The sequence below is a fragment of the Nelumbo lutea genome, chromosome 3, assembly GCF_056320005.1.
Source record: "Nelumbo lutea isolate HS-2025 chromosome 3, American lotus-T2T, whole genome shotgun sequence".
In the NCBI taxonomy this organism is placed as follows: Eukaryota; Viridiplantae; Streptophyta; class Magnoliopsida; order Proteales; family Nelumbonaceae; genus Nelumbo; species Nelumbo lutea.
In genome coordinates, this window is record NC_142686.1 from 64729914 (window position 1) to 64754759 (window position 24846).

The 24846-nt window shown below is 37.5% G+C and overlaps 1 protein-coding gene across 2 annotated transcripts in view; it reads left to right on the plus strand.

The window, feature by feature from the left end:
* RAD50 (DNA repair-recombination protein (RAD50)) overlaps positions 1–24846 on the plus strand; it is a 133896-nt gene that overhangs the window by 26097 nt on the left and 82953 nt on the right. For both annotated transcript variants that reach the window (XR_016110919.1, XM_088981614.1), the window contains exons 7-13: positions 1023–1201; positions 1282–1452; positions 10682–10786; positions 10879–10986; positions 11084–11295; positions 11422–11514; positions 20577–20704. Coding sequence is in view for 1 of the 2 variants with exons in the window: in XM_088981614.1 (XP_088837740.1) it covers positions 1023–1201; positions 1282–1452; positions 10682–10786; positions 10879–10986; positions 11084–11295; positions 11422–11514; positions 20577–20704 (996 nt within the window). In the remaining variant the exon portion in view is untranslated. The remainder of the gene's footprint in view (positions 1–1022; positions 1202–1281; positions 1453–10681; positions 10787–10878; positions 10987–11083; positions 11296–11421; positions 11515–20576; positions 20705–24846) is intronic.

Consider the following 24846-nt stretch of genomic DNA (forward strand, 5'->3'; position numbering starts at 1 on the left):
AGAGGAGAAAGATTAGTGAGAGAGCAGTAGAACACAGGTTTGAAAGGAAGGACAGATTCCTAATAAATCTGCCGCCGCCACTTCAATTTAATATTTATATGTTATGCTAGTTACATGAAAGGACATATCTGCCCTTGGTGTTTACATCATAACACTTAACAATATAAAAAAACTGAAAAGTAAATAACTGAACTGGAATAACAGAATAACATAACAGATAGACTAGGTATATTCTACCCTACGGACAGAGTGGCCCCACTGCTGTGGGGCCCACATCAGTTTCTCTACAACATTGATGTCCTTGGCGATCATTTGACTGATATTTCCTGCCTAATCTAACCATGATTTAAAATGTCTGTAAATTTCCTAATATTTCCATTTCCATGGGTGCTGACATAAATTTTACAGTTTTTACTAGAATTGAGATATTCCCTAATGGACATTACTGGTATGATGCTACTATGTGGACTATAAGAGATAGTATTATTACATAAATTGGTGACAATATTGTAGACAATGTGGCTAGCAGTGTTATTGCCTGCCTAATGGACTTGTTTACCGCTTTGAGCAAGCTTGATATTCTTTTCAAACATGAAGTCAAATATTAGTTTTTGTTTGTGTAATAGATTGTTTGGTTGATCTATTAGAAATTTAGAATCATTTGCATTTTCGATGAGTTTAAGTTTTGATCTAAGTCTAACTCATTCTATCATGTAGCTTTGACTCTTCAGATTTATGGGACAACTTCATAATGTATTATTTTGTCTACAACCTTAGTTTCTTAGCTTTGTTTAATGATTTGGAACAAGATAATAATTCAAAAAGGTGTGCCTATTCTTCTTTTATTATTCCATAATATATCATTCTAAATTTATTTCACAATGTTTCCACCATTCCTATAATTTTAACAATATTTCCGACATTTCTGACTTGTTTCCTATATTTGGATGATCGACATTTCCACTGACGCCAACATTTTAAACCTTGAATCTAACATTAAACCTTGCATTTCTGTCTTTTAGATACTGATGAAGAGTTGAAGGAATGGCAAACCAAGTTTGAAGAAAGGATTGCACTTCTAGAATCTAAAATTAGCAAGCTAGAAAGGGAAATGGAGGACACTGAAAATCGAAGTAATTTTCTATTGGGCACAATTCAACAATCCAACCAGGAGATTGGGAAGCTCCAACATGAAGCTGAGGTAATTTTTGACATGCTTGCGCACACCATTGTTTTTGCAAGATACTAACTAGCTTTTTTTCCTATTTTTTTCCCGGTTAGGCTCATATATCATTGAGGCATGAACAAGATTCAATCATTCAAAGGCTTTTTGTGAAGCATAATTTAGGGCCTCTTCCAAAAACTCCTTTTAGCCTTGAGGATGCTATGAACCTCACAAATCGAATAAAATCAAGGTTGATGGATCTTGATAAGGATTTGCAAGATAAGAAGGTAGGTTCTGTTCATTAAATGCTATTTTCGTCTTATTTTTGTTTCCATAAACATGCCACTAAACTAAATAATTAAGACGATCCATTTTTTTAGGATGGACTTTAGCATGTGGCAGAAATCTACATCGTCATTCATATACTTTTTCCTTTCCTTTTCTTTTTGCAATTTTTTTCTTTCTCTTGTGTGTAATTCTTAAAATTTCTACTTTATTTTTTTTGCTTTTATTTTTTACGAGTACAGGGGTTAAATGCTTCATAGTCATTGTTGTGTTGAATATATTATGTATTCATCTAGACTTTGTGTGGTATTTATCACTTAGGACATAGGTTTAACTTTTATTTATGGATCTTCAACTTAGATGAGACTGTTGCTGTGGAATCACAAGTGTTCTTGTCCTGTTGTTTGTCCTGTGCAGAATGTGGAATGGTTTTTCTGTATTTTTTCTTCTTTACAAATTATTTTTGCCTTACAAGGATCATTACTCACATAGCGCCTCTTCGTTCTTAACTTATTACAGGAGCTGACTTCAGAACTGCTAATTTGTTTTTGAGCTTCTTTGAGTAACTTGATTGACACTGGAATTAACTCACTACCAAATGAGAATTAACTCACTACAAATACCCCTTTGTAGAAGGCATGGGAATTAACTCACTACCAAATGAGGATTGAATTACAGATTTTGATGGCAAGATGGCAGGTGGTAATTGTGATGGGTAGGTTTGGTTGATTCTTAAGTGGAAGGGTTGGAGTTTGGTGAGGAGGCTGTTTGGGTGGAAGAGGTTCATAGTATTAAAAAAGCCTTTCCTCTTGTGAAGCTAGTGCATCATGAAGTCCAAGTGGAAAATTTGTTAGGTCTCTTCTCTTAGGAGGTTGGGAGCACATATAGGCTGTTTTCAAGCACCTAAAGATAATGGGATTTGTTCTAGGAAGGATCCTGAGAGTGTAAATGATGGTATATTTGTTGAGACAGGCAGCTCTAGTGAGGAACGGATTTGTGTGGTGATATGGAGTTGGTTGAAGAATGGCCTCCATCCAATGGTGGAAAGAGGGAGAATTGTAGTTCAAAACTTTTGTGATGTGCTGAATTAAAACTCAGCATATTGGTTTAGGGTTTTCAAACTGGAATTCACCCAAGATTGTTGGATTTAACTCCAAGATTTTCATTGAGATTTCTTAGACCTAAAGAACAGAATCTACGTTCTCAAACTTGAAATCCACAAAGTGCTGATCGTTCAAGTGGTAGTTCAAGTTGGATCATCCTATCTCAGTCTCATCGGTACAATGTTGGAGATGAAGATGGCACACCTCCAAGATTGCTCCTTGATCCCTGAAGAACCAGCAATGAATTGCCTTTGAAATAACTCTGAAAGATGGTCAATTGATGCCTTGATCTTCTCAAGAATAGGTCTGAATGTTGTCCAAGTTTGGGAGACAAAACCCTATTGGTGATTTTGGGTTTTTCTCTCACACTAGTGCTGAATTGTTTTCTCACAAACTCTCTCAATAGAATAATTGTTAGACAGTTTTTTGTATGCCCTTAGCTTCAATCTGATTTGATGTACTTTTGTTATTTAGTGGAAATAAATAAAGTGCATGTTTGATTCATGTTGTTTGGTTTAATTCTTTGTAAAACCCTAAAACTGGACATTTATAGAGACTCGTGTTGGTTTTAAATGTTCACAGCCGTTGGATAAGTCTGGGGAGATTTATCCTGCCAAGGCTGATGCTGGTGTGCCACCAAGTGTTGGGATGGCCTGTCTCAGCCATCAGGGTAAGACCCGAGGCACATGCAGTATGGGATTACTTGAATCCTTGAACCGGACCAGATTTCCAGTATTGCCCTGGACCTTGGAGATAGATGGGCAAAACTGGAAAGTTACACCTGACCCCTAGACTCGATTATGACATTTCACTAGGTGTTGGATCAGGCTGCCTTTGATATGCCAATCAGTGAGATCCTTAGCGGGGATCAAAACCTGGGTATGTTGGGGCAGTTTGAGAATTCATCTGAGTGGGTGATCATAGTGACAGAATCAACCACTTTGTCGGACAAAGTGTAATGATCGGGAATGCACTCTCTCTGATGGAAACCAAACTGCTGGCAGTTGATTTCAATCGTTGGAATTTTGTTTTGCAAAATTAATATATTTATATATATATGTTCGGTTTCGAATTGTTTGCAAATGGTTTTAATTCCCGGGATCCATGTAAGAGGAGAGTGCGGCACTGTTCCTTGCAGCCGAGGGAGAGGTCCTCTCTTGTCGGGCAGTGCTTGATCATTAAGGGCTGAGAGGTTAAGTGTAAGACCATTGAGGATAATACCTGATGGGCTAATCTTGCACCTGCCCACAGTCCCTGGGTTTTTATAAGATGGCTTGGCCCAGGGACCACTTAATGTAAGTATTGGGCCCATAGGGTCCATATGATGGATTCAAGGGGTTCATTGAGTTTTTCAGTGAATTCGGTTGGGCCTTGTTTTAGAGGCTGGGCTGAACCCATGTGGCTGGTGTGTAGATCAATGCTTGGGTCCCACGCCATACAAAGAAGCCCAACTGGGCAGCAGATTGGAAAGTAATTAGACACTGAACACTTAATGGGCTAGAAGCCCATTTCGAGGTGGGCTGATATGATCACCCATCCATGGAGCGAATTTGAGATTAAAGTTAGTAAAAGGATTGGGCCTTTAGCCTTATCCACTCTTAGAGACCAAATTCAAATTAGATTTGAATCTGGTAACATCCTGATAAGATCAGGAGTAAGCTAACTTTATCTGCAGAAAGGATTAAGATTATCCCCTATCCAAATACTGATTTGGATTGGGATAATTCCTAATAAGGAGGATTCTTAATCAAGAAGAAAGTAGGAGAAACCCTAACCAAGAAGGAAAAATATCAGATTTCGAACCTCTTTGAAGGAATATAGGATATCTCCTGCGAATTGAGATAGGATCTCATTCATACTCCAAAAAAGAAAAAAGGCAGTTCAGCCTTTTCGCTTTAGAGTTCTCCTCCTGCCGCCGCCATCTGTTTTTGCAAGATTAGATCTTTGCAGAAAAAGAAAGTCAAGAAATCTGTTCTTGACATTAGTCTTGCAACAAAGACTAAAAGGATTCAGTGTTTAGTGTTTCCAGAGGATTCTTGTGAAGGATCTAGTGTGTAGGACGTACCCTGCTGGTTCTGTTCCATCCACAGCTGTGTCATCTTCAGTAGGAACGGATCTTGGAGCATTCTTTGGGCGTGAACACCAACTTTGGGAGATACTGTTTCTCCGGATCAGGTATATTCTTCCCATTTATCTTTTGGTACAAATCTGGTTTGATTATGGTTCAAGTAGGATTCTTGAATATTGTATTCTAAATTTAGGGAATATGATTCCCAATTGGGAGAAGGTAGGAAATTTTTGAAATTCGCCCACCCATTCCGCAACCTTTATGGCGTCCATTAGATGGATCCTACCATTTTTTCAATAGTATGCAAGATAGTGCAGGCTTGGTCGACACAAGGGTTTATATAAGCCTGAGAGTCCAACAAATCTTGCCGAAATCATCTCCTGATCTGATTAGGAAAGTCCCAATCCAATTGGAGTTTCTAATTCAACTAGGAATTTTGACTAGTCATACTAGTTAGTTATGACTCTAATAAGAACTCATTCTAATTAGATTTTGACCAGCATTAGGTTACTTCTAAATCTTATTAGGGATTAGGATCAATGAGAAAAGGTGCCCATGTGGCATGGGACTTACAAGATCTTTGTCGAAATTAAATATAAAGAGCAGTCCATACTTAAGTGTAACCTACACATGGGCTGAATTCAGCTTGTCTATACAAGTGAATTTACCTAAATGTGTTGGGTACAATAATTGGTCCATCAAACTTTATATTTAAACTTGGGGCTCAACCACCCTGTGAGCCCAAGACTATTAATTTGTGCTGAGTTAATGTCCACCAGGTATTTTAAGGCCTAAGAAGACTCTTGCATAAAACCTCTTAGCGAATAATATCATAACACTACCAATATGGTTGGACCTCTTTCCTAACTGCCAAATACAGTGCTACACCCTCTACTCAGTGGATCCTGGGATTAACCCATTTGCAAACTTTTTATCAAAATAAACTATTTATAAATATAATTACATTTTGCAAAACTAATTTCAAGACAAGTTGAAATCCACCGTTGATAGTTTTTAGGTTTCCATTAGATAGTGTAACCGGGATTTTCTCTTTATTTGACGAAGTGGCTGATTTTATCACAATAATTGCTCCAAGGTTCAAAATATTGATTCGCCCGATATGCCAGTAGAGGAGTACCGGGCAGTATCGATAGCTTTTTTTTTATTTTTATTTTTTTTTTGTTTTGTTTTTTCAAATCTGGTTCAGGGGGGCCAGTTTAAGGTCCATCCACGCCTTGAACTGGTCGAAACCTCGATACACCCTTTGTAGGGGCATATCGGGAAGCTCCTGGTGTGATACGTATCGGGACGATACGACCTGATATGTATTGATACTTTGAACCTTGAGTTACTCACTAAAACATCTTTCCAATTTGCTCCAACATAACCAAGTATTTGAACCTAAGAGGATCTCATTGGTTGGCACATCAGAAGCAGATCAGTCTAACACCTAGTGTAGTATCATTATTAAGGGATTAAATGCAACTTTTTAGTTTTACCCTTTTGTCTCTAAGGTTTAGGGTTTAACTGAAAATGATCCCGTTCAGTGTTTCTCAAACACCCACTCATTGTACCTTAGGTTTAACCCGAGCAGTTGTGACAAATTGCTCCACCATTTTGGTAGTACAAGAGTGTAAGCCTTGGCACTATAATGTCCCCAATTTAATCAATCAGCTGAGAACATTTTAAGCTAATATAAGTCTCATAAATGTCAAGTTTATCTGTTTAAGGTGTATTGCATAGAAACATACCATATACACATGAAGTAATGATGAACTGAATTTATTAAATAACAATATCACTCCCCTTTTTGTTCTTGTACCCGTTATTTCCCTTTTTAATTAATAAAATTGGTTCTGTTTATTATTATTGATAAAAATAATTTATTCAATAACAAATATTAGTTTAAGTGACTCCTGTAGGAGCTGTGGGCATACAATTTCTAACATTTGTGTTGGCCTTGCCAGCTTGGTGTTGCTTGAGGGAGGGGCAGGAAGAAAAATGGCCTGTTGCCTAATTCCCTAATCCCAAGTTAAAGTTTGTGGCACCAATATGTCTAGGGGTTCCACTAAAAGTGTAGGAGGAAGGGATAGGAGTAGGAGAGGCAAGTGAACATGTACATTTTGTTGATTTTGGTTCAGGTTTTCTGCTCTTTTGTTTTGGTCTGGAGAGTGTGAAGTGCTATGCGTGGGGGTCCTTTTGAGATAGAACTAGTGCTGTTTCATTGAGGATTAGTTTTGGAGTTGGGTGAGGGGATAGGAAATCCATCACATGGACGCCCAAAGATTGCGGAATAAGGGGGCGAATTTAAAAAATTTTTCTCTCCCTTCAACTGGGAATCGAATTCCCCATTTAGAAAATCATATTTTCAAGGATCATTCTTGAACCATAAATTGAACCAGATCTGAACCAAAAGGAGTAGGGAGAGATACTACCTGATACAGAGAAGCAGTATCTCCAAATGGAGGTGTTCACGCCCAAGGAAGGATCCAAAATCTGCTCCTACTGAAGATGGCGCAGTGCAGGGTGGAGCAGAATCGACAGTGTTCTTCCAAAAGAACTTGACCCTTCGCAAGAATCAACTGGACGGCTTGTGAATACAACTCCCACCAATCTTTTCTCCAAAAGATTGGTATCAAGATCAAATCTTGATTTCTCCCAAGAACTGGAGATCGAACTGTTGTAGGCGGCGGCTGCACGAAGGAGGCGGCAAGAGAGTATTTGCAGGAAGCAGAATTCTCTCTTCTGTGATTTCAGCTCTGAAGACAAGAGTGTGTAGCTTGCATGTCTAAAGGCTGCCGCCCCCTCTTCCTTTTATAGACTTAAAGGGATCAGCTTTAATCCCATTAGGAGTTGCTAACCCAAATCATATTTGCATTAGAAGTCTCTTTAAGTGATAAGGGATAACCCTTATCTTATCTGCAGATTAGATCAGCCATCTCCTAATCTAATTAGGAGGTTTCCAAATCTAAATCTCATTTAGATCTTGGACTCTCTAAGTGGATAGGGTCTGGGCCCAATCCTATCCGCTGATCCATCTTAGAATTCGCCCCTTAAGTGACTAATCAAATTAGCCCAGTTCGAAATGGGCTTAAGGCCCATTTAAGATTATGTATTCATTTAGCCTAACAAACTGCTGCCCAGTTGGGCTTCCTTGTATGGCGTGGGACCCAAACATTGATCTACACATCAGCCACATGGATTCAGCCCAACCTTTGTTACAAGGCCTGGCCGAATACACTGTTATGGACAGTGCACCCCCTGAAATCCATCAAATGGGCTCTATGGGCCCAACACTTACCCTAAGTGGTCCCTGGGCCAAGCCACCTTGTAACACCCAGGGACTGTGGGCAGATGCAAGATTAGCCCATCAGGTATTATCCTCAATGGTCTTACACTGAACCTCTCAGCCCATAATGGTCATACACTGCCCGACAAGAGAGGACCTCTCCCTCGGCTGCAAGGAACAGTGTTGCACTCTCTCAAATATGGATCCCGGGAATTAAAACCTTTTTGCATATATATACTTTTATATCTCATATAAAATATATTTTGCAAAACAAATCTCAACGATTGAAACCGGCTGCCAGCAGTCTTGGTTTCCATCAGTGAGAGTGCATCCCCGATCATTACCTTTGTCTGACAAAGGGGCTGATCCTGTCATTATGATCACCCACTCAGATGAATTCTCAGACTGTCCCAACTTACCCAGGTTTTGACCCCCGCTAAGGATCTCACTGATTGGTAATCAAAGACAGCCCAATCCGACACCTAGTGCAGTATCATAATCGAGTCTAGGGGTCGGGTGTAACTTTCCAGTTTTGCCCATCAATCTCCAAGGTGCAGGGCAATACTGGAAATCTGGTCCAGTTCAAAGATTCAATTAATCCTACACTGTATGTGCCTAGGGTCTCACCCCGGTAGCTGAGACAAGCCACTCCAACCGACTTGGTGGCACTACAGTGTCAGCTTTGTCAGGATAGGTCTCCCTAGACCGACCCACTGGCTGTGAACATTCTAAACTAACACAAGTCTCATTAAGTGTCCGGGTTAAGGGTATTACACAGAAACATACCAAGGGAACATGAATCAAATATGCACTTTTTTTCATTTACAATAAACTCATAAAGTACATCATTTTGATTGAAGCTAAGGGCATACAAAACTGTCTAACATTGGGTTGGGTTCTTCTCTTTTGCTCTTGGGTTGTTTGTTGGTTGGAATCTTTGTATATTTGTATATCTACCATTTGGATTATATTTCTTGGTTTGGGCTGGAAAGCTCATGTATTTTTGTTCTTTCTTTTTTCTTCTGTTTATAAATAGAATTTTTGTATTTTCTCGAGAGATTTTTTCTGTCATGATTCAAGCTATATATAATGTAACCACATCGGCATCACCTTGTGCTTCAATTGGTACTTTGTATGGGGTATAGAACTTGGAAATAACCTCTGTATGTGCAGGGGTAAGGCTGTGTACATCTGTCCCTCGCCACACCCCACATTGGTTAGAGCCTTGTGCATTGCCCTTCCCTTTATGGGGTATGAAGCAAGTTTTGGTATAGCACAACTATACCTTATCTCTTGTGCAGATGAATGTGAAAGGGGGTAGAATAGCATCATAGAAAGTTTTCAATTCAAAGAGTTATGAAATAGGTTTAGGGCAACAAGACGAAAGGTATCATCAAGATGACAATGGAAGTGTGATATGCTTTCTATGGAGTGTGTTTCCATTTTTGGCAGAAAGGGAGATCTATCCTTAAATTTTCTTTAATTTATCTCTTTGTAATCATTAATGTCTATCATGTTATCACTTGCACATACACACTTTCCCCTTTACTATTTATATTTGTTATATTCAAATTAACATAGGCTCCATCTTGTTTGTTTTATTCTATTCTATGATTTATATACAAACAAATGTCCATTGTCTTTGTATCTCCATTTCATATTAACATAACAAGGCCTCCTCCTGCCCCCTAGTTTTCTTTCTTTTTTGATCAGGAACAATTACTTTTGTTAATAGTTGAGTAATATTTACAGCATGGTTTTCCTTACATCCACTATAGTGACTCGTCTTAGCTACCCTTCTTATACTCACTATACATGAACTGTGTTCACCCTTGATCGATCACTCCCCAAAACAATTCCCTCTGGTTTAATCCTTGTTTAGCTAGACCATCAGTGATAGGGTTTTCTGATCTAGGAAACCATCTATAATTTGTTCTCAGTTGTTCTGCCAATTGCCAAAGCCATGATTTATCCAACTGGAGACCAATAATGATGCCATAGTTTAGGCACAAAATGTTCGTTCCCAATTTCTGAAAATTCTCCCTACTCCAGATGGCCATGGGTTCCCCATACTGCATCCATCAAAAATCAATTGATCACATAAGGATTTGGAGGGGGATCAACAGTACAAGATAACGGTTTTTTTCACTGAAGTAACTGCCACCCACTGCCAGTTTCTTGGAAGAAGAAAGATCCCCTAACAGCCCTTCTTCGAACATAACCAAACTCACAAAATCAGACTAACAAAGCTTCTTAGACACTATATTCCAGACAAAACCCAGTTAAACCCCTAAGCTAAATGGCCAACAACCATCAAATTTTCTCATGCAAATTTCTGCCTCTGCATCGTCTCCCTTTTCCTTTAGTAAAGCTTGGTTTTCCTTATTCCACTCTAACTGTTCTTTCCATTAATTCCTCCCAAATTAATGCCAGTCTCACAGAATCCTCAGTAGCAGACCACCTTACTGTTTCTTCCTGTCCATGTTGTTTTGTAGCCGTATGTTGCCAAGTTGGATTTGCTTTTTGTGTATCCAGTATGAGAGGTCATTACTTGCATATGTTCTCAGTTGATCTTTACTAAAAGTTTTGTTATTGATATATAAAACATTTGTACTGTCCTTTGGGTTTTGTTTTCCTATTACTTGAATGATTTGTTCTAGTTGTATTTTTTCACATACTTTCGGATTTACTTTTTTGTATTTTAATACTTGTCAGAGCTTAGTTATTTCTTTATATTGTGGATCTTAAATTTGTGTTGAAAATTGTTTCAGAGATCAAACGAAATGGAATTAGAGGCGCTATGGAATAGTTACCTTGCTGCAAATAAGTGTTTTACTGAAATGGAAGCTCAGAAGAAGAGTATAATAATACGGAAGGTGTGTTTTTCAGGATGCATGTGGTCTGTCCATTTCTATGTCATATTCGTTGTGTTTGAAGTTAGAATATTCAATTTATATTCTTGCTCCAGGAATCCAATCTGAACCGTATTAAAGAGCTTGAGAGGGAGCGCGATGCAGAGGAATCACAGCTTTCTAACTTCAATTTGTCTCACATTGATGAAAGGGAAAATAAGCTGGTGAACTCCTGTTTAAGTATTGTTGCTTAATTTCACAGCCTAGCTTATTCTTATCATCTTTCATGATTGCTTCGTTTTCTTCTCAATCAACTTGTAGAAAATTGAGGTTGAGAGGAAGGCACGTCAACTTGAAGAAAGAGAGTTTGACTCAAATATTGAGCAACTAAAGACTGAAATTTATAGCTTAGAACAGAAAATTAGAGTTCTTAATCAAGAGAAGGACTTCATGGCTCGTGATTTGGAAGATAGAGCGAAGCTTAGTTGGAAGAAGGAGGAATTGGAAAGTCAAAAGAAGAAACATAGAAAGATGCAAGACTTTTTTTCATTTTTATTTTTTGGTTTAGTATTTGTTGTTCATAATGTTTCTTGAAGATATAATCTACATATTCTTCTTCAGGTTGGTTTTTGGAGACTGACACATTCTATTTATTTCAGAGTAGACGAGTACAAGGATAGGATCAGGGGGGTGCTCAAAGGGAGACTTCCTTCTGACAAAGATTTGAAGAAAGAAATCACACGAGCCCTAGAGTTGTTCCTGAACTCATTTGATCTGTATCCTAAATGTGTTTTATTCTTGAGATAACTGCATAGCTGTGATTTAAACATTGACATGACAATCAAGGCCTAAAGTGCTGGTATTGATGGAAATGACAATGCCCTAAGAATAGGAAACATGCTGGAAATATTGGAAATATCATATAGAAATATTGTAAAAATTATGGAAATGAGGTAAGCATTGTGAAACCTTTGGAAATATTTAATGATGTTTTAAGAAGTGATAAAAAGAAGCATAAATGTGCACTTATATTATCGCGTTGTTATAAAATATCATATGAGAACAAGGAATATAAAGTAAATATGCGGAAGCATATGCTATTGGAGTTCCCTTTGGTATCTAAGAATCAAATCAATAATTCCATATTAAAAATTTAAAATTCAAGTACATATTTTGACAAAAAATTTGTGAATCCATAGTGTTAGATTAACTTAAGAAGTATAAGATTATTTGCGTAACAAAAACTAATGGTAGATGATGTTCCAATGATAATATAAAATTCTACAATTACATTCATATATTATTTAGTAGCCACCTTTATTAAAACATTCCTTTTATTTTTTTTTAAATAACTATTTTTGAGCATTTATTTAATATTGCATAAATAATTTATGACTTGAGGGTGGCTGAGGAGGTGGCCAGTGAAGCATCTCCCTTGGAATTGTTTACAAGTGAAGGGTCATTAATTTGTTGGCCTGGATACCTCTTGTAATTAGATTCTTTTTGTATCTAATAAAGCTTGCGATCAATTTCTAGCTGTTTTCTAAAAACTGTCCCAGTTGTTTATCCAGATGGCTGGCTGTGTATGGTTGATTTAACAATTTAACTAGGTTAGCCTGGTGAAATGATCAAAACCATCGAAAGCTTAGGACCTGGTCATTTATCTGATTGACCTGTCAACCTCCTTTGTGAATGGTAGTTTCAAACCACTGGTTTCTAGAAAGGAGGTGGTGAAGGTGGATAGGGCCAATGACCTTGGCTTGGGGGTGGTGGTGGACCATGACTTGGTTACATTGTTTTTTTTTTTTTTTTTATATCAGCAACAATATTGGCCTTTTTCTTTATAAATACTATTGTGCAAGCATATGATGTTTATGGAGTTTAAGTGAATGAGAATGAAGGTAGAGTCGGCAGGAATGAGCTTTCAGGTGATGAATGGTGGCTTTAGTGAGGTATATTGGGTTGGGACCTGGATGGTAGCTAATCCTAATGAGGAATTCCTGAGGGTGCTTAATGTCACAAGGGGAACAAGGGTGGGGAGAAGAAAGGGAAAGAGGGTTTTGAATATCTGTTAGGGATGTTTGTGTATGTGTTATTTTATTTATCTGTTAGAGTTGGGCTTGTATGTGGGTTTTATCCTTTTCAGCGGTTATCTGAAAGTGTGGTTTGTCGGATCTAGCACATCACCTTTTTTTGGGGGGGGGGGGGAGATACTGTGGATTGGTGATTGTTTGGCTGTATGTTTTCTGTTTAGTTTTGGTACAGAGGAGGAAAAGACCTATGTGGTGCTTATTTCTGTCTTCTCTGTAACGCTAATGGTGAGTCTTCCCATCACTTATTAAGTTCCTGTCCTTTTGTTTTTCCAATTTGGGAATGGTTTCTTTCCTTATTTGGGTGTAGGTGGAATCCCCCACCAAGCATAAAAAGCTTGTTAGATCCTACCTTTGTTAGCTGGCAGAAAAGAAGGGGCAAAATTTTATGGAGGTGTACAAGAGCTACCTTTGTTCTTCTTCTCTTTCATTCAGCATCAGTTAAGCTTCTCTTTCTGCCTTCTTGGACTATTGTATGGTTTTTCTTCCTGGACTGTTCTGATCAAGACAAGCAAACCTGTTCTTCCTGGATTGGGATGCCATTCAGGTTAGTATCTTGATGATTTCTCTGAAGTGGCTGATCCATTTGATCTGAAACTCTGGATGTAGTGTCGCCCTAGGCCTCCATCCCTTAAATTTTAGTGAAGATCTGATCTGGTTTGCTAGGGTTACCTTCTCTTGTTCGGTTCATCTGTGAACCTTCCTTTTTTGGACCGTTAACACAATTTATACTTGTTTCTGGCCTGTTAGAGGTTATTTTCTCCATTTTATTTCTTACAATGACATTTGAAATTGGTGATGTGCTTCCTATGAAGTTTGGTGGAGCCAACTATGCCTTATGCCAGTTCCATTAGTTCTATGTTGATGGAAAGGGTTTGTGGGAGCATATTGATGGAACCACCGCCATGCCTGAAGCAACTGGTGCAAAAGGGCTGCAGACTTGGAAGATTAATAATGCCCAGATTGCATTCTGGATCCTTAGCTTAGTCACTATAGATGTTGCTATCACTATGAGGGGTCTGTGGACAACCAAGGAAATATACGAATATCTGGAAAAGGTTTATCAGCAGTCTAACATCTCAAGACAATATTAGATTGAAACTGAGATAGTTTCTTACAGTCATGGTGAAAGGAAAGTTAGGAGTACTTTGCTGGCTTTGTCAATCTTTGGACTGAATATGAGCTTATTCACATTGGAGAGATGTCTTCGGCTTGCTGTGTTAAGACACTGAAGGAACATTTCGATAGGAGGAAAGTAATGCATTTCTTGATGTATCTCTGTCTTGGATATGAGAAATAAGATCTAACATTCTATGTAGAGACACTTAACCAACTCTTGATACTATTCTTGGTGAGTTGGTTAGAGAAGAAACCGGGATAATCACTTAATCAGCAATGAATGTGAAGAGTGATGGAATAGAGATTGTGTTTGTTCATGTGGTATCCCATTGTAGGAAAAACACATGTACTTATTGCAAGAAATTTGGACATATCATCACTGAATGCCCCACATGACCACCTAAAGGAAATCCATGTGGTGGAAAGAAGAATCAACCCAAGGCTTATCAAACTTAAGTTGAAGGATTAGATGATGCTTCATCTTCTATAACTCAGATCAATAATGATACTACAAATGTTATGACTGGAGAAAATTCGACAATTGATGTTCTCAGCAATTTCCTTTCCTTTTCTGCTTTTGGCTTGTCTGGTAAGTGTACCTACCGTTGTGCCTCTCCTAATCATCTCTTGATCATAGATTCTGGTGCTTCCAATCATATGATAGGAGCCACTTTTGGTCAGTCTTCTTACCCTCTCCCCTTTAATTAACACATTGTCACAACCAATGGTGAGAAACTTGATATTGTAGGTTGTAATGCTGTTACCTTGTCCACTTCTCGCTCTTCCCCCTTAAGGTTGTCTCAAACTTTATTTGTTCTTAGACTTATTACCAATTTAATATTTGTTGGTCAACTTGTTGAACATGGTCATTTTGTCACCTTCTCACATGATAGTTGCCTAATAAAGGACTAGTGCACTGGGGAGGTGAAGGGGAAGGGACATATATTGGGGTGGTTATTCGCTCTAGAAATTGAGAAGAAGCTAGCATCTCCTGCAATTTGTTCCTCTTGTTTACTTTCTACTATTTTCTTGTCTTGTAATTATGATTGGAACATTTGACACCGTCGTTTAGGCCATCCTTTTGCAAAGAAACTTGTTTCACTTATTTCATTTGGATGTTTGCCTTTATCTGCTTTTTTTTTTTCAAAGAATATTGATAAAACTTGCATGTCTTGTTGCTTGATTAAAGGTCATGTTTTACCATTTCCTACTTCTACTCATGTTACTGTACCATTTCAGTTATTGCATAGTGATGTTTGGTCATCTACAGTGATTTCCTAAATGGGATTAAGATATTTTATAACCTTTATTGATGATCATACAAGTTATACATGGATATATTTTCTTCATAAGAAATCAGATGGTTTTGCTATGTTCAAGCTGTTTTATGCCAGGGTTGTGACATAGTTTAATGCCACCATTCATACTCTACGTTTAGACTCAGGGGGAGAGTACATTGATGGGGGAGTTTCAAGCCTACTTGCAACATCATGGTATACCGTCCCAGAAGTCTTGTCCTTGCTGAACGAAAAAATGCCTCATATCATAAGTGTTGTTAGAACCCTTCTAGACTCTTATGCTCCAGCTACCTTCTGGGTGGAGGCTACCAGCACTTCTGTGCATCTTATTGATTTTCTTTCATCTTGGTAACTTGTCCCCACATCAGTCCTTTTTCAAAACTCCTCCCACTTATCTAGTCTCATGTATTCGGTTGTATCTATTTTTGTTCATCTTCCTCCACATGAGCGTACTAAGTTATTTGCTCAGTTTGCTTTATGTTTCTTCCTGGGATATAGCCCTGATCATAAAAGGTTCATATGTTATGATCCACAATCTCATCGAACTAGAATCCTCGGAATGTGATATTTCTTGAAAGTCTCATTTTTCAACACATCACCAATTTTTCTGCTCCTTTAGTATCTATTCTGCAATAATTTGAGCCTGTAGGTACTTTAGAAGCACCATCTCTTTCTTAGTCACTCATCAGAGTTATTTCAGAAAGTAGATAACAACTTCAGCCCCTATGCTCCCAAGCTCTCCTCCTCTAGAGCATGGTACAACGTCTACCCCTATCCATATAGGTATGCCATCCCCTCTTGTTGATATTGATATTCCTTTAACTGATGTTCCTATCTTACGCCATTCCACTAGTCTCTAGACCACCTAATCGTTATGGTGTTCCCTCAGACCATAGTTCTTTTTCTACAATGCTGTCCACTACAGATATTCCTAGGTCTTACCAGCAAGTCGTAGTTCACACTCATTGTAGAGATGCCGTTGGCATTAAGATAGCTGTTCTCCTTGAGAATGACACTTGGGAGTTAGTTCATCCTCCCAATGTTTCAATTATAGGAAGATGGTGGGTATATTTAGTTCAATTGAAGTCTGATGGCAGTTTGGACAGATACAAGGCTAGATTGGATGCTTAGAGATTCAAGTAGGAATATGGGATTGACTATGAGGAGACATTTGCTTAAGTGGCCAAGATGACCATGATCCTTCTCCTTCTGGTTGTTTTAGTATTGAAGAGTTGGGTTATTCACCAAATGGATGTAAAGAATGCTTTCTTGCATGGAGATTTGAAAGAGACAGTGTACATGAAACATCCTCTTGGCTATTATAATGAGCCTCATCTTGTTTGCACATTTAAGAAATCTCTTTATGGCCTTAAACAGGCCCCTCATTCCTGGTTGAAAGGTTTCGATCTATTATCAACGATGTTGGGTTTACTCAAAGTTCTTTAGATTACTCCCTCTTTACCTCACAACGTTTTCAAGGTATTCCCTTGTTGCTCTTATATGTTGTTGACATTCTCATAACCAGAGATGATCAAGATAGTATACATCATCTCAAACATATTCTTACTCAATCCTTTAAGATGAAAAATCTGGGACCAGTTACATATTTCTTGGGCTTGGAAGTTCATCACAACTCTAGTGACTATTTCCTTAATTAGTAGAAATATGCCACTGTCCTGGTCAATCTTTCTCATCTCAGAAACACTATGATTGGTGATACCCCACTGGAAGTTAATTTGAAGTTGAGTAACGATGATGGTCCTCTTTTAGAAGATGCCACTCTCTATCATTGGCTTGTTGGCTGTCTTATCTACTTCACAATGATGCACCCAAACACCTCTTTTGCAGTCTAGATTATAAGCCAATTTGTCTTTGCTCCCCGTCAACCTCACATGACAGCTAAGCACTATATCATCAGATACGTTTAGGGGACCGTTTCTTATGGCGTGTTCTTCCCATCTACCTCATCTCTTCAACTATCAGCTTATAATGTTGATTAGGGCCACTGAGCTGGTTGTCCAGATGCTAGGCGATCGACCATAGGGTGGGGATGTCCTTCTAATTTCTTGGACATGTTAGAAGCAACAAGCTGTCTCTAGGCCATCCATTAAAGCAGAATATAGAGCAATGTCCTCAGTAGGCAGTGTGGTTATTTGGATCTAGTCACTCCTACATGATCTTAGTCATAGTTTTCAAGGTGCCAATGCGAGGCTAGGTGACCATGGGGCGCCCAGGTGCCTAGGTGGGCGCCTAGTCCTAGCCCTTTCAAGGTGCCAATGCGAGGCTAGGTGACCATTGTACTTACTTTAGTTTTTGTGTTTCTTGCAGTGTTGCTTCAAGTAGGCAAAACAATATATTAGAGTTGCAACTTACAAGTTAGAAGTTAGAACTTAAAAGAACTAAAGGGGGCGGAGCCCCTATTTTAGATTAACAAAACATAGGGAACAAATACTAAAATAAAAGAAGAAAATGAAGAAGATAAGTAGGGGGTGGAGCCTCTTTTCTAGACCTAGAAAAGTTGGTGAAAAAATATTAAAATAAAAGAAGAAATATGAAGAAGAAAAGAAGGGGCATAGCCCCTGCTTCAAACAACAATGATGAGAACAAAAAAAGATGAAAAAATGCAATAGATTAAGAACAAAAGAAAGGGGTGGCGCCCCTATTTCTAGACCTAGAAAAGCTGGTGAAAAGATACTACAATAAAAGAAGAATGAAACAAGGTGCGAAGCCCTTGTTCCGCCCCTGTTTTAGACACCAATAATGAGAAAAAAAACTGAAAACATGCAAGAAATTTAAGAACAAAAGAAGGGGGTGGAGACCTTGTTTTAGTCCAATAAAATGATTCAAAATGTTAGGCAATGTATTTCCTTAGCTCCAACCATATTGATGTACAGATGCATTTATTGTAAATGAATAAAAGTATATTATTGTTTCATGTTGATATTGGTATGCTTTTTTGGAATTACCCTTTAAACTGGACACTTATGAGACTTGTGTTAGTTTAGAATGTTCTTACTAGTTAGAGAGACTTGGGGAGTTTATCATGCCAAGGCTGACATTGATGTGTGCTACCAAAGAAGTTGGAGTAGCTTGTTTCAGCTGTTAGGGTTACACCCAAAGCACATGCATTGTGTGTCTGGATGAAACACTGAACCTGAAGCATTTTCCAATTATGCCTTGGACTTTGGAGATTGATGGGCAAAACTGGAAAGTTACACATAACCCCTAGACTTGATTATAGTACTGCACTAGGTGTTGATTGTTCTATCCTTGATATGCCAATTAGTGAGATCCATCAAGGGTCAAAACCTGGGTATGTTGGGGCAGTCTAAGAATTCATCTGAGTGGGTGGTAATAGTGATAGGATTGGCCCCTTTGTCAGACAAAGTGAATGATAGGGCTTATACTCTCTCTGATGGCCGGTAGTGGATTTCAACTGTGTTTGAGATTTGGTTTTGCATAATATATTTATATGATATATTATGTTTTGTGAAAAATGTTTGCAAAATGTTTTAATTTCCGGGATCCATTCAAGCATAGAGTGTGACACTGTACCTTGCAGTCAATGGAGAGGTCATTCCTTGTTGGGCAGTGTTGTGATCATTATGGGCTGAGAGGTTAAGTGTAAAAGACCATTATAGGGCTGATTACCTGGTGGGCTTTATCTTATTTAAGTCCATTATCCTTGGATCTTCACATGATGGCTGAATTCAATGATCATTTAGGTGTAAATGTTGGGCCCATATTGAGCCCATAGTGATGTGTTCAGGGGTTCATCGCATTTAGCAGTAAATTCGGCTAAGCCTTTTAATAGAGGCTGGGCCCAACCCATGTGGAGTTATGTGAGGTCAATGTAGGGTCCCACGCCATACAAATTAGGCCTAAGTTGGCCATGCAACATCTTGGGTTGTGGGCCTTTGAAGGAAATGGGCCTAAGGCTCATAATTAATAAGATTAAGTTGCCACATGACAACTTAGCTCTAGGTCAAATATGGGTTTGGAAATGGGTATGGAGCACCCATCCTCTTAAGAGGATAAAGCTTATTTCTTAATAGAGTCTAGATCCAAATTAGGTTTGGATAATCTCCTAATTTGATTAAGAGAGTGCTCCATAAGGAGATAAAAGAAGAAGAGGGTGAATCCGGTTAGGAGACCTCTCTCTCTTGTTCTCTTTTGTTCTCTTTTGTCTCCCAAGAAACCCTATCACGACCTAGGCTTTCAAGGATTGATAGAGATCAGTTTTCTTCTGATCTTTGCAAGAAAAATTTAGAGGAATTTTAGGTTCACCTTCCCTAGTTCGATCAAAGTAGTTGGGTTGCAGTTTTGCTGAATCAGCTTCACCTATACACTGCACCATTTTTAGTTGAGGCTGGTTTTAGGACTGATGTTATGCATCTTTGTTCTTCTTAATATAAAAGATTTTATTAAAAATAAAGAAAAGGTGAGGTCCCCCCTTCCTCTTCATCCTCCTCCCCTTCCTCCTCCTAACCCCCCTCCTCTTAAGGAGGCTTATGCCTCCTTGTGTTCGGGAGGCTTACGCCTCTTGCATTTTGAACTACGCCTCATGCCTCTAGGTAGTGGAACGCCTCATGTCATGCCTCCATGTTTTAAAACATTGCTTTTTAGTGAATCTGGTTAGTTACTAAAAACATTATTTATTTATTTCCTACTTAGCCCCTTGTGGTTCCTCCCTAGGGATTTTCTAAACCACAACAAAATGTGAAACTTATCATATTTCTAGTCAGATCACATTGAACAAGAACCATGAATTAAATTCATTCTACTTTATATCATTTATATTATGCTTGCCTTTATTTTTGTGCCAATTTTTATGATTTGTTTCAGAAATTGCCTTGTGTGAAATCAAAGGTTCAAAATATCGATATGGGCTGATACGCCGGTAGGGGATCGAAGCTCGCCCACCTTTTTTTTCTTTGAAACTGGTTCAGAGGGGTCGGTGTAAGGCTGGTCTACCCCCTGAACCAGGTCACACCCCGATACGACCCCTGTAGGGGGCGTATCGTTAAGCCTCCGATACGATACTATATGCCTGATACGGGCATATTGTATCGAAATTTTGAACCTTGGTGAAATCCTTTCTAATGTTCCTTCAAATCTCTTTTCTTGATGGGTCTTAGTTGATGCAACTTTATTTTATTTTTTCTTTTTGTTTCTGAATAAGATGTTCAGGAATGCCATTGGCTTCTGCAGTAATATTTGGTGCATTACAAAGGATGGTTTTACATTGTTTTTGATCTTCTGTCAGCTTTTCATTTTGTTCTTAGCATGAAAATGTTCCTGCTGCAGGTCCCTCAGAAAGGAATTCAATGATTTGAACTCAAAGTACATTGAAGCAGAAAAAGAAGTGAACGTGGTAGAGACAAAAATAGAAGATACTAACAATAATCTGTCAAAGCTTCAAAAAGAAATGGATGGTAATTACGTCCTTTCTTGATTAATAATCAGATCCCTGAAATTTGATGTTTCTATTTCTATTTGGGTATAATAATTTTGAGAGGGCATTTATCTCCTTATCAAATCATATGTAGTATGTTAGTATTTTATGTCAGTTTCTGTGGTCAATGGATGCCCACTTGACTTCAACTGCTTTTTAATCTGCAAATTGGTCGAGGAGATCATACCTTACTTGAATATTGAATCTCACTTCGATGTATTAAAATCATCAGCTGTATGATATAGGATTTTATGCTTGCCTCATACCAAGCTTTTTATCGTATGCTTACCATATCCAGTCCACCCCTCCCAGATAGCTCGGGCCAAGATTGGGTAATAGCCTTTTTTATGTCATTTATGAATGCAATATATAGCTGCCAGATTACCCCCGTTTGTAGCCAGACAGCTGATCCAGCCAGCAAATGATCACCTTGAAATCAGATATTGTGCTTTGTGCACCAAAAAATATAAAGGAAACCCTATATGTGTAACCCTATTTGGGTAATGGCCTTTTCATGTCATTTATGAATGCAATGTATAGCTGCCAGATTACCCCTATTTGTAGCCAGACAGCTGATTCAGCCAGCAAATGATCACCTTGAAATCAGATATTGTGCACCGAAAAATATAAGGAAGAAAACTAACTCATCAAAATATGACCTCTGGTTGTCCACTCTCCTGCAACTCGCAAGAAAGGTACAAAGAAATGGGCACTCAAATAAAACTTTATCAATCAAAACAAAACACCTTTACATCAATGAGCCACCTTAGAAGTGTTACATTCAATTATGAGTTCCTTCTTTCCTTTTCCATAAATATTCTCGAATTCCTTTTTTTGAATTTTTTGTAAGCTATAGCAGCTCTAGTACATCTCTACATGATTCTTCCCCATTGTTTTGGCCACACAAGGGTTGTTGAAGCAAACAAGCTTGGTACATCTACCAAAATATGGGAGATATGTTGGAAATGTTGAGGGGAAATATTGTAAAAATTAGAGACATTGTGGAAATATTATGAAATATGTGGAAATATGCAATGATATTTTGTAAAATGATAAAAGAAGCATTAATACATATTTCTAGACTATTATCTTATTCCCAACCATTATATAAAGCTAAGAAACTAAGATCAATAACAAATTAGTAAGTCACGATTCACTGATTTATTATGCATTTTGATGTTTTTACAAGGTTATCCGATATTTTCTTTTCTTATTTTTATTTCTGATTTATTTATTGCACACTAGTAAATAGAAATACATTTATTCTGATTTTTTAAATATTAGTTATAATACACTATGTTTTATTATAAATTTAATAAATTGATTCTCCTTTTTGTAGTATTAAGATTATGATAAATTCTGATTTCTTATAAAACTTAATGAATTTATTATGGTTTTTAATACTAAATTTATAATAAATTATGATTTAGTATAAAATTTAATAAACATTTTTCTGATTTTAATAAATATTTTAAAGATACTAACTAGTTAATATTTTATTACTTGAAAAATATTTTATGCTTTATATTATAAAGTAATTCATTTATTCTTTTGTTTTTATTTTTTGTTAATTCTTTTTTTATAAATATTTTATTTGAAATGTTAAATAGGAATTATTAATGGAATAATTTATATTAATATACTGTAATATATTAATATAGTATACTAATATATTATTTTATTAATGTACATTAGTCGACATCTTGTCGACATTATAGGAAAAACTACCTTTTTTTGTTTATTTGGACTGATTTGGTTGAAAATTCCGAAATATAGGAAATGTCAACCGAAATAATGTAATTTTTATATGACCATCCATTTTCTTGTTGGTGAGCCTCGACATCGACATATGTCAGGTGACACTAGCGAAATGGCACTTTTATGCTTGCAAAACGTAGACTGTAGTCCAAAAGTTTACTTGTTGGTGAGTTATGCAATTTGAGCCAAAACTGAGGAGAATACAAACGAAGTTGTCTGTTACTATATTTGCAACCTAAATTTGAAGTTCCAAAAACTTGCTTATTTTTCTTGATCTTGGTTTCTTCAGAATGGTATTTGATGGTTTACTTGATTATAGTTGTCAAGGTGTCTAGGCGATTCTAGCAACACTAGGGCACCTAGTCACCTAGTTGCACAATAGAAATTTTATAATATGAAGAATAACTTTTTGATAGTTCCTTGTATACCATTTAGCATGCTTACTAACTGAAAAGATAGCAAGTCTCTTTATTAAGAATATTAAATTTCCCCTAAAAATGTGACAAATCATCATATTTATAAGATAAAAAGTTTTTAAATATAGTGATTTCATGATTTACAAAAGCAATACTACTATAATAAGTATTTAATAGTGCAATTTCATATCAATTAGCAACTAAAGAAGGTTATTAACTTTATAAAATAAAAATTGAAGATGGAAAGTAAAATAGAAAAAAAAACAGGAATGGAGTTGCTATTCTATTTAATTGATAAGTGGGAGAGAGAATAGAAAAAAAGAAACCTTTCTAAGTGGTTGCATGTTCTAGGCCACTTTGTGTTGGAATAGGGTTAGAATCCATCAGATGGATGGTCAAACCATGCAAGATGGCTGGATGGAATTTCAAAAAATTTTCTAACCTTCTCGGGAATCGGTTTCCCGATAAATTGAAAATTGAAATTTCAAGATCGTTCTTGCATTGAACCGGACCAAAATTTAAACCAAAGAGAGGGGAGATTATACCTGATACGGAGGCCACAAATTATAGCTCCCAAGGTGGTGGTAGTTCACACTCAATATCAGTTGTAAAACCAGCCTCCAATTGAAGATGGCGTAGTGTACAAAGAATCGATTCAGCAACACTTGATTTCAACAAATCTGCTATCCAGCTTGTTTGGATCGAGTGGGGAAATTGAGCCTGAAATTCTTCTTAGTTTTTCTTGCAAAAACAAAGAAGAGAACTGATCAAAATCAGTTCTTGAAAGCCTAGGTCATTCTAGGGTTTCTTGGGAGACAAGAGAGAAAAAGAGAGAACAAGAAAGCGAGGTGTTCAAGTCTAGTTCGCCCTCTTCTTCTTTTATCTCTTAATGGAGCACTCTCCTAATCTAATTAGGAGATTATTCAGATTTGAATTGGGTCTGGACTCTTTTAACCAAGGTTTTTGAACCGCTGTTGACCCAAACGGTCGGACCGTTCGACCGGTTTATGGTAAAAAACCATTGAAAAAGTCAACAACCTATTATTCGGACGGTCGAATCATTGACTCGTTGAGCAGTTTTTGACCTTTTTAATTTTTAATTATTTATTTTTTAATTTTTAAAATTTGTTTGTTAGAATGGGCCGTCCGTTTAAACCGAATGGTCGAACTATCGACCTGGAAATTGGTGGCCAGAACGGTTCCGTTTCCAAGTCGTTTTTTAAAACGTTGCTTTTAACAATTAAACATTATTCTCTTGAGAGGATAAGTGCTTCATACCCAATACCAAACCTAGATTTGACAGCTTAATTAATCTTATTAATATTGGGTCTTTGGCCATTTTCTTCAAAGGCTTACGACCCTAGGTGTTGTTTGGACACATTAAGCTTGGTATTGTATGGTGTGGGACCCCACAAAGGTCTCTCTCAAGTCCATAGGGGTCTGGTCCCACCTCTGTAAGAGGTTAGGCCGAATTCACTGTTCAGAGTAGTGAACCCTTGAGCCAATTAGCATGGGCTTAGTTTGGGCCCAACATTTACACCTAAATGATCATTGGATTCATCCACCCTATGAAGACCTAGGGATAATGGACTTAATTGAGATAAAGCCCATCATGTAATCAGCCTTGTAATGGTCTTTTACACTTAATCCTCTTGGCCATGATGATAACAACATTGCTTGACAGGGAAGGACCTCTCCCTTGGCTACAAGGTGCAGTGTCACACTCTCTGCTTAGATGGATTTTGGGATTAAAACCTTTTGCAAACATTTTTCATAAAATAGTAGTATATAATATATAAATACATTTTGCAAAAACATATTTCGAATACAGTTGAAATCCATTGCCGATAGTTTATGTTTCCATCAAAAAGAGTGTAAACCTTGATATTCACTTTGTCCGACTGAGGGGCCGATCCTATCACTATAATCACCCACTCAAGTGAATTTT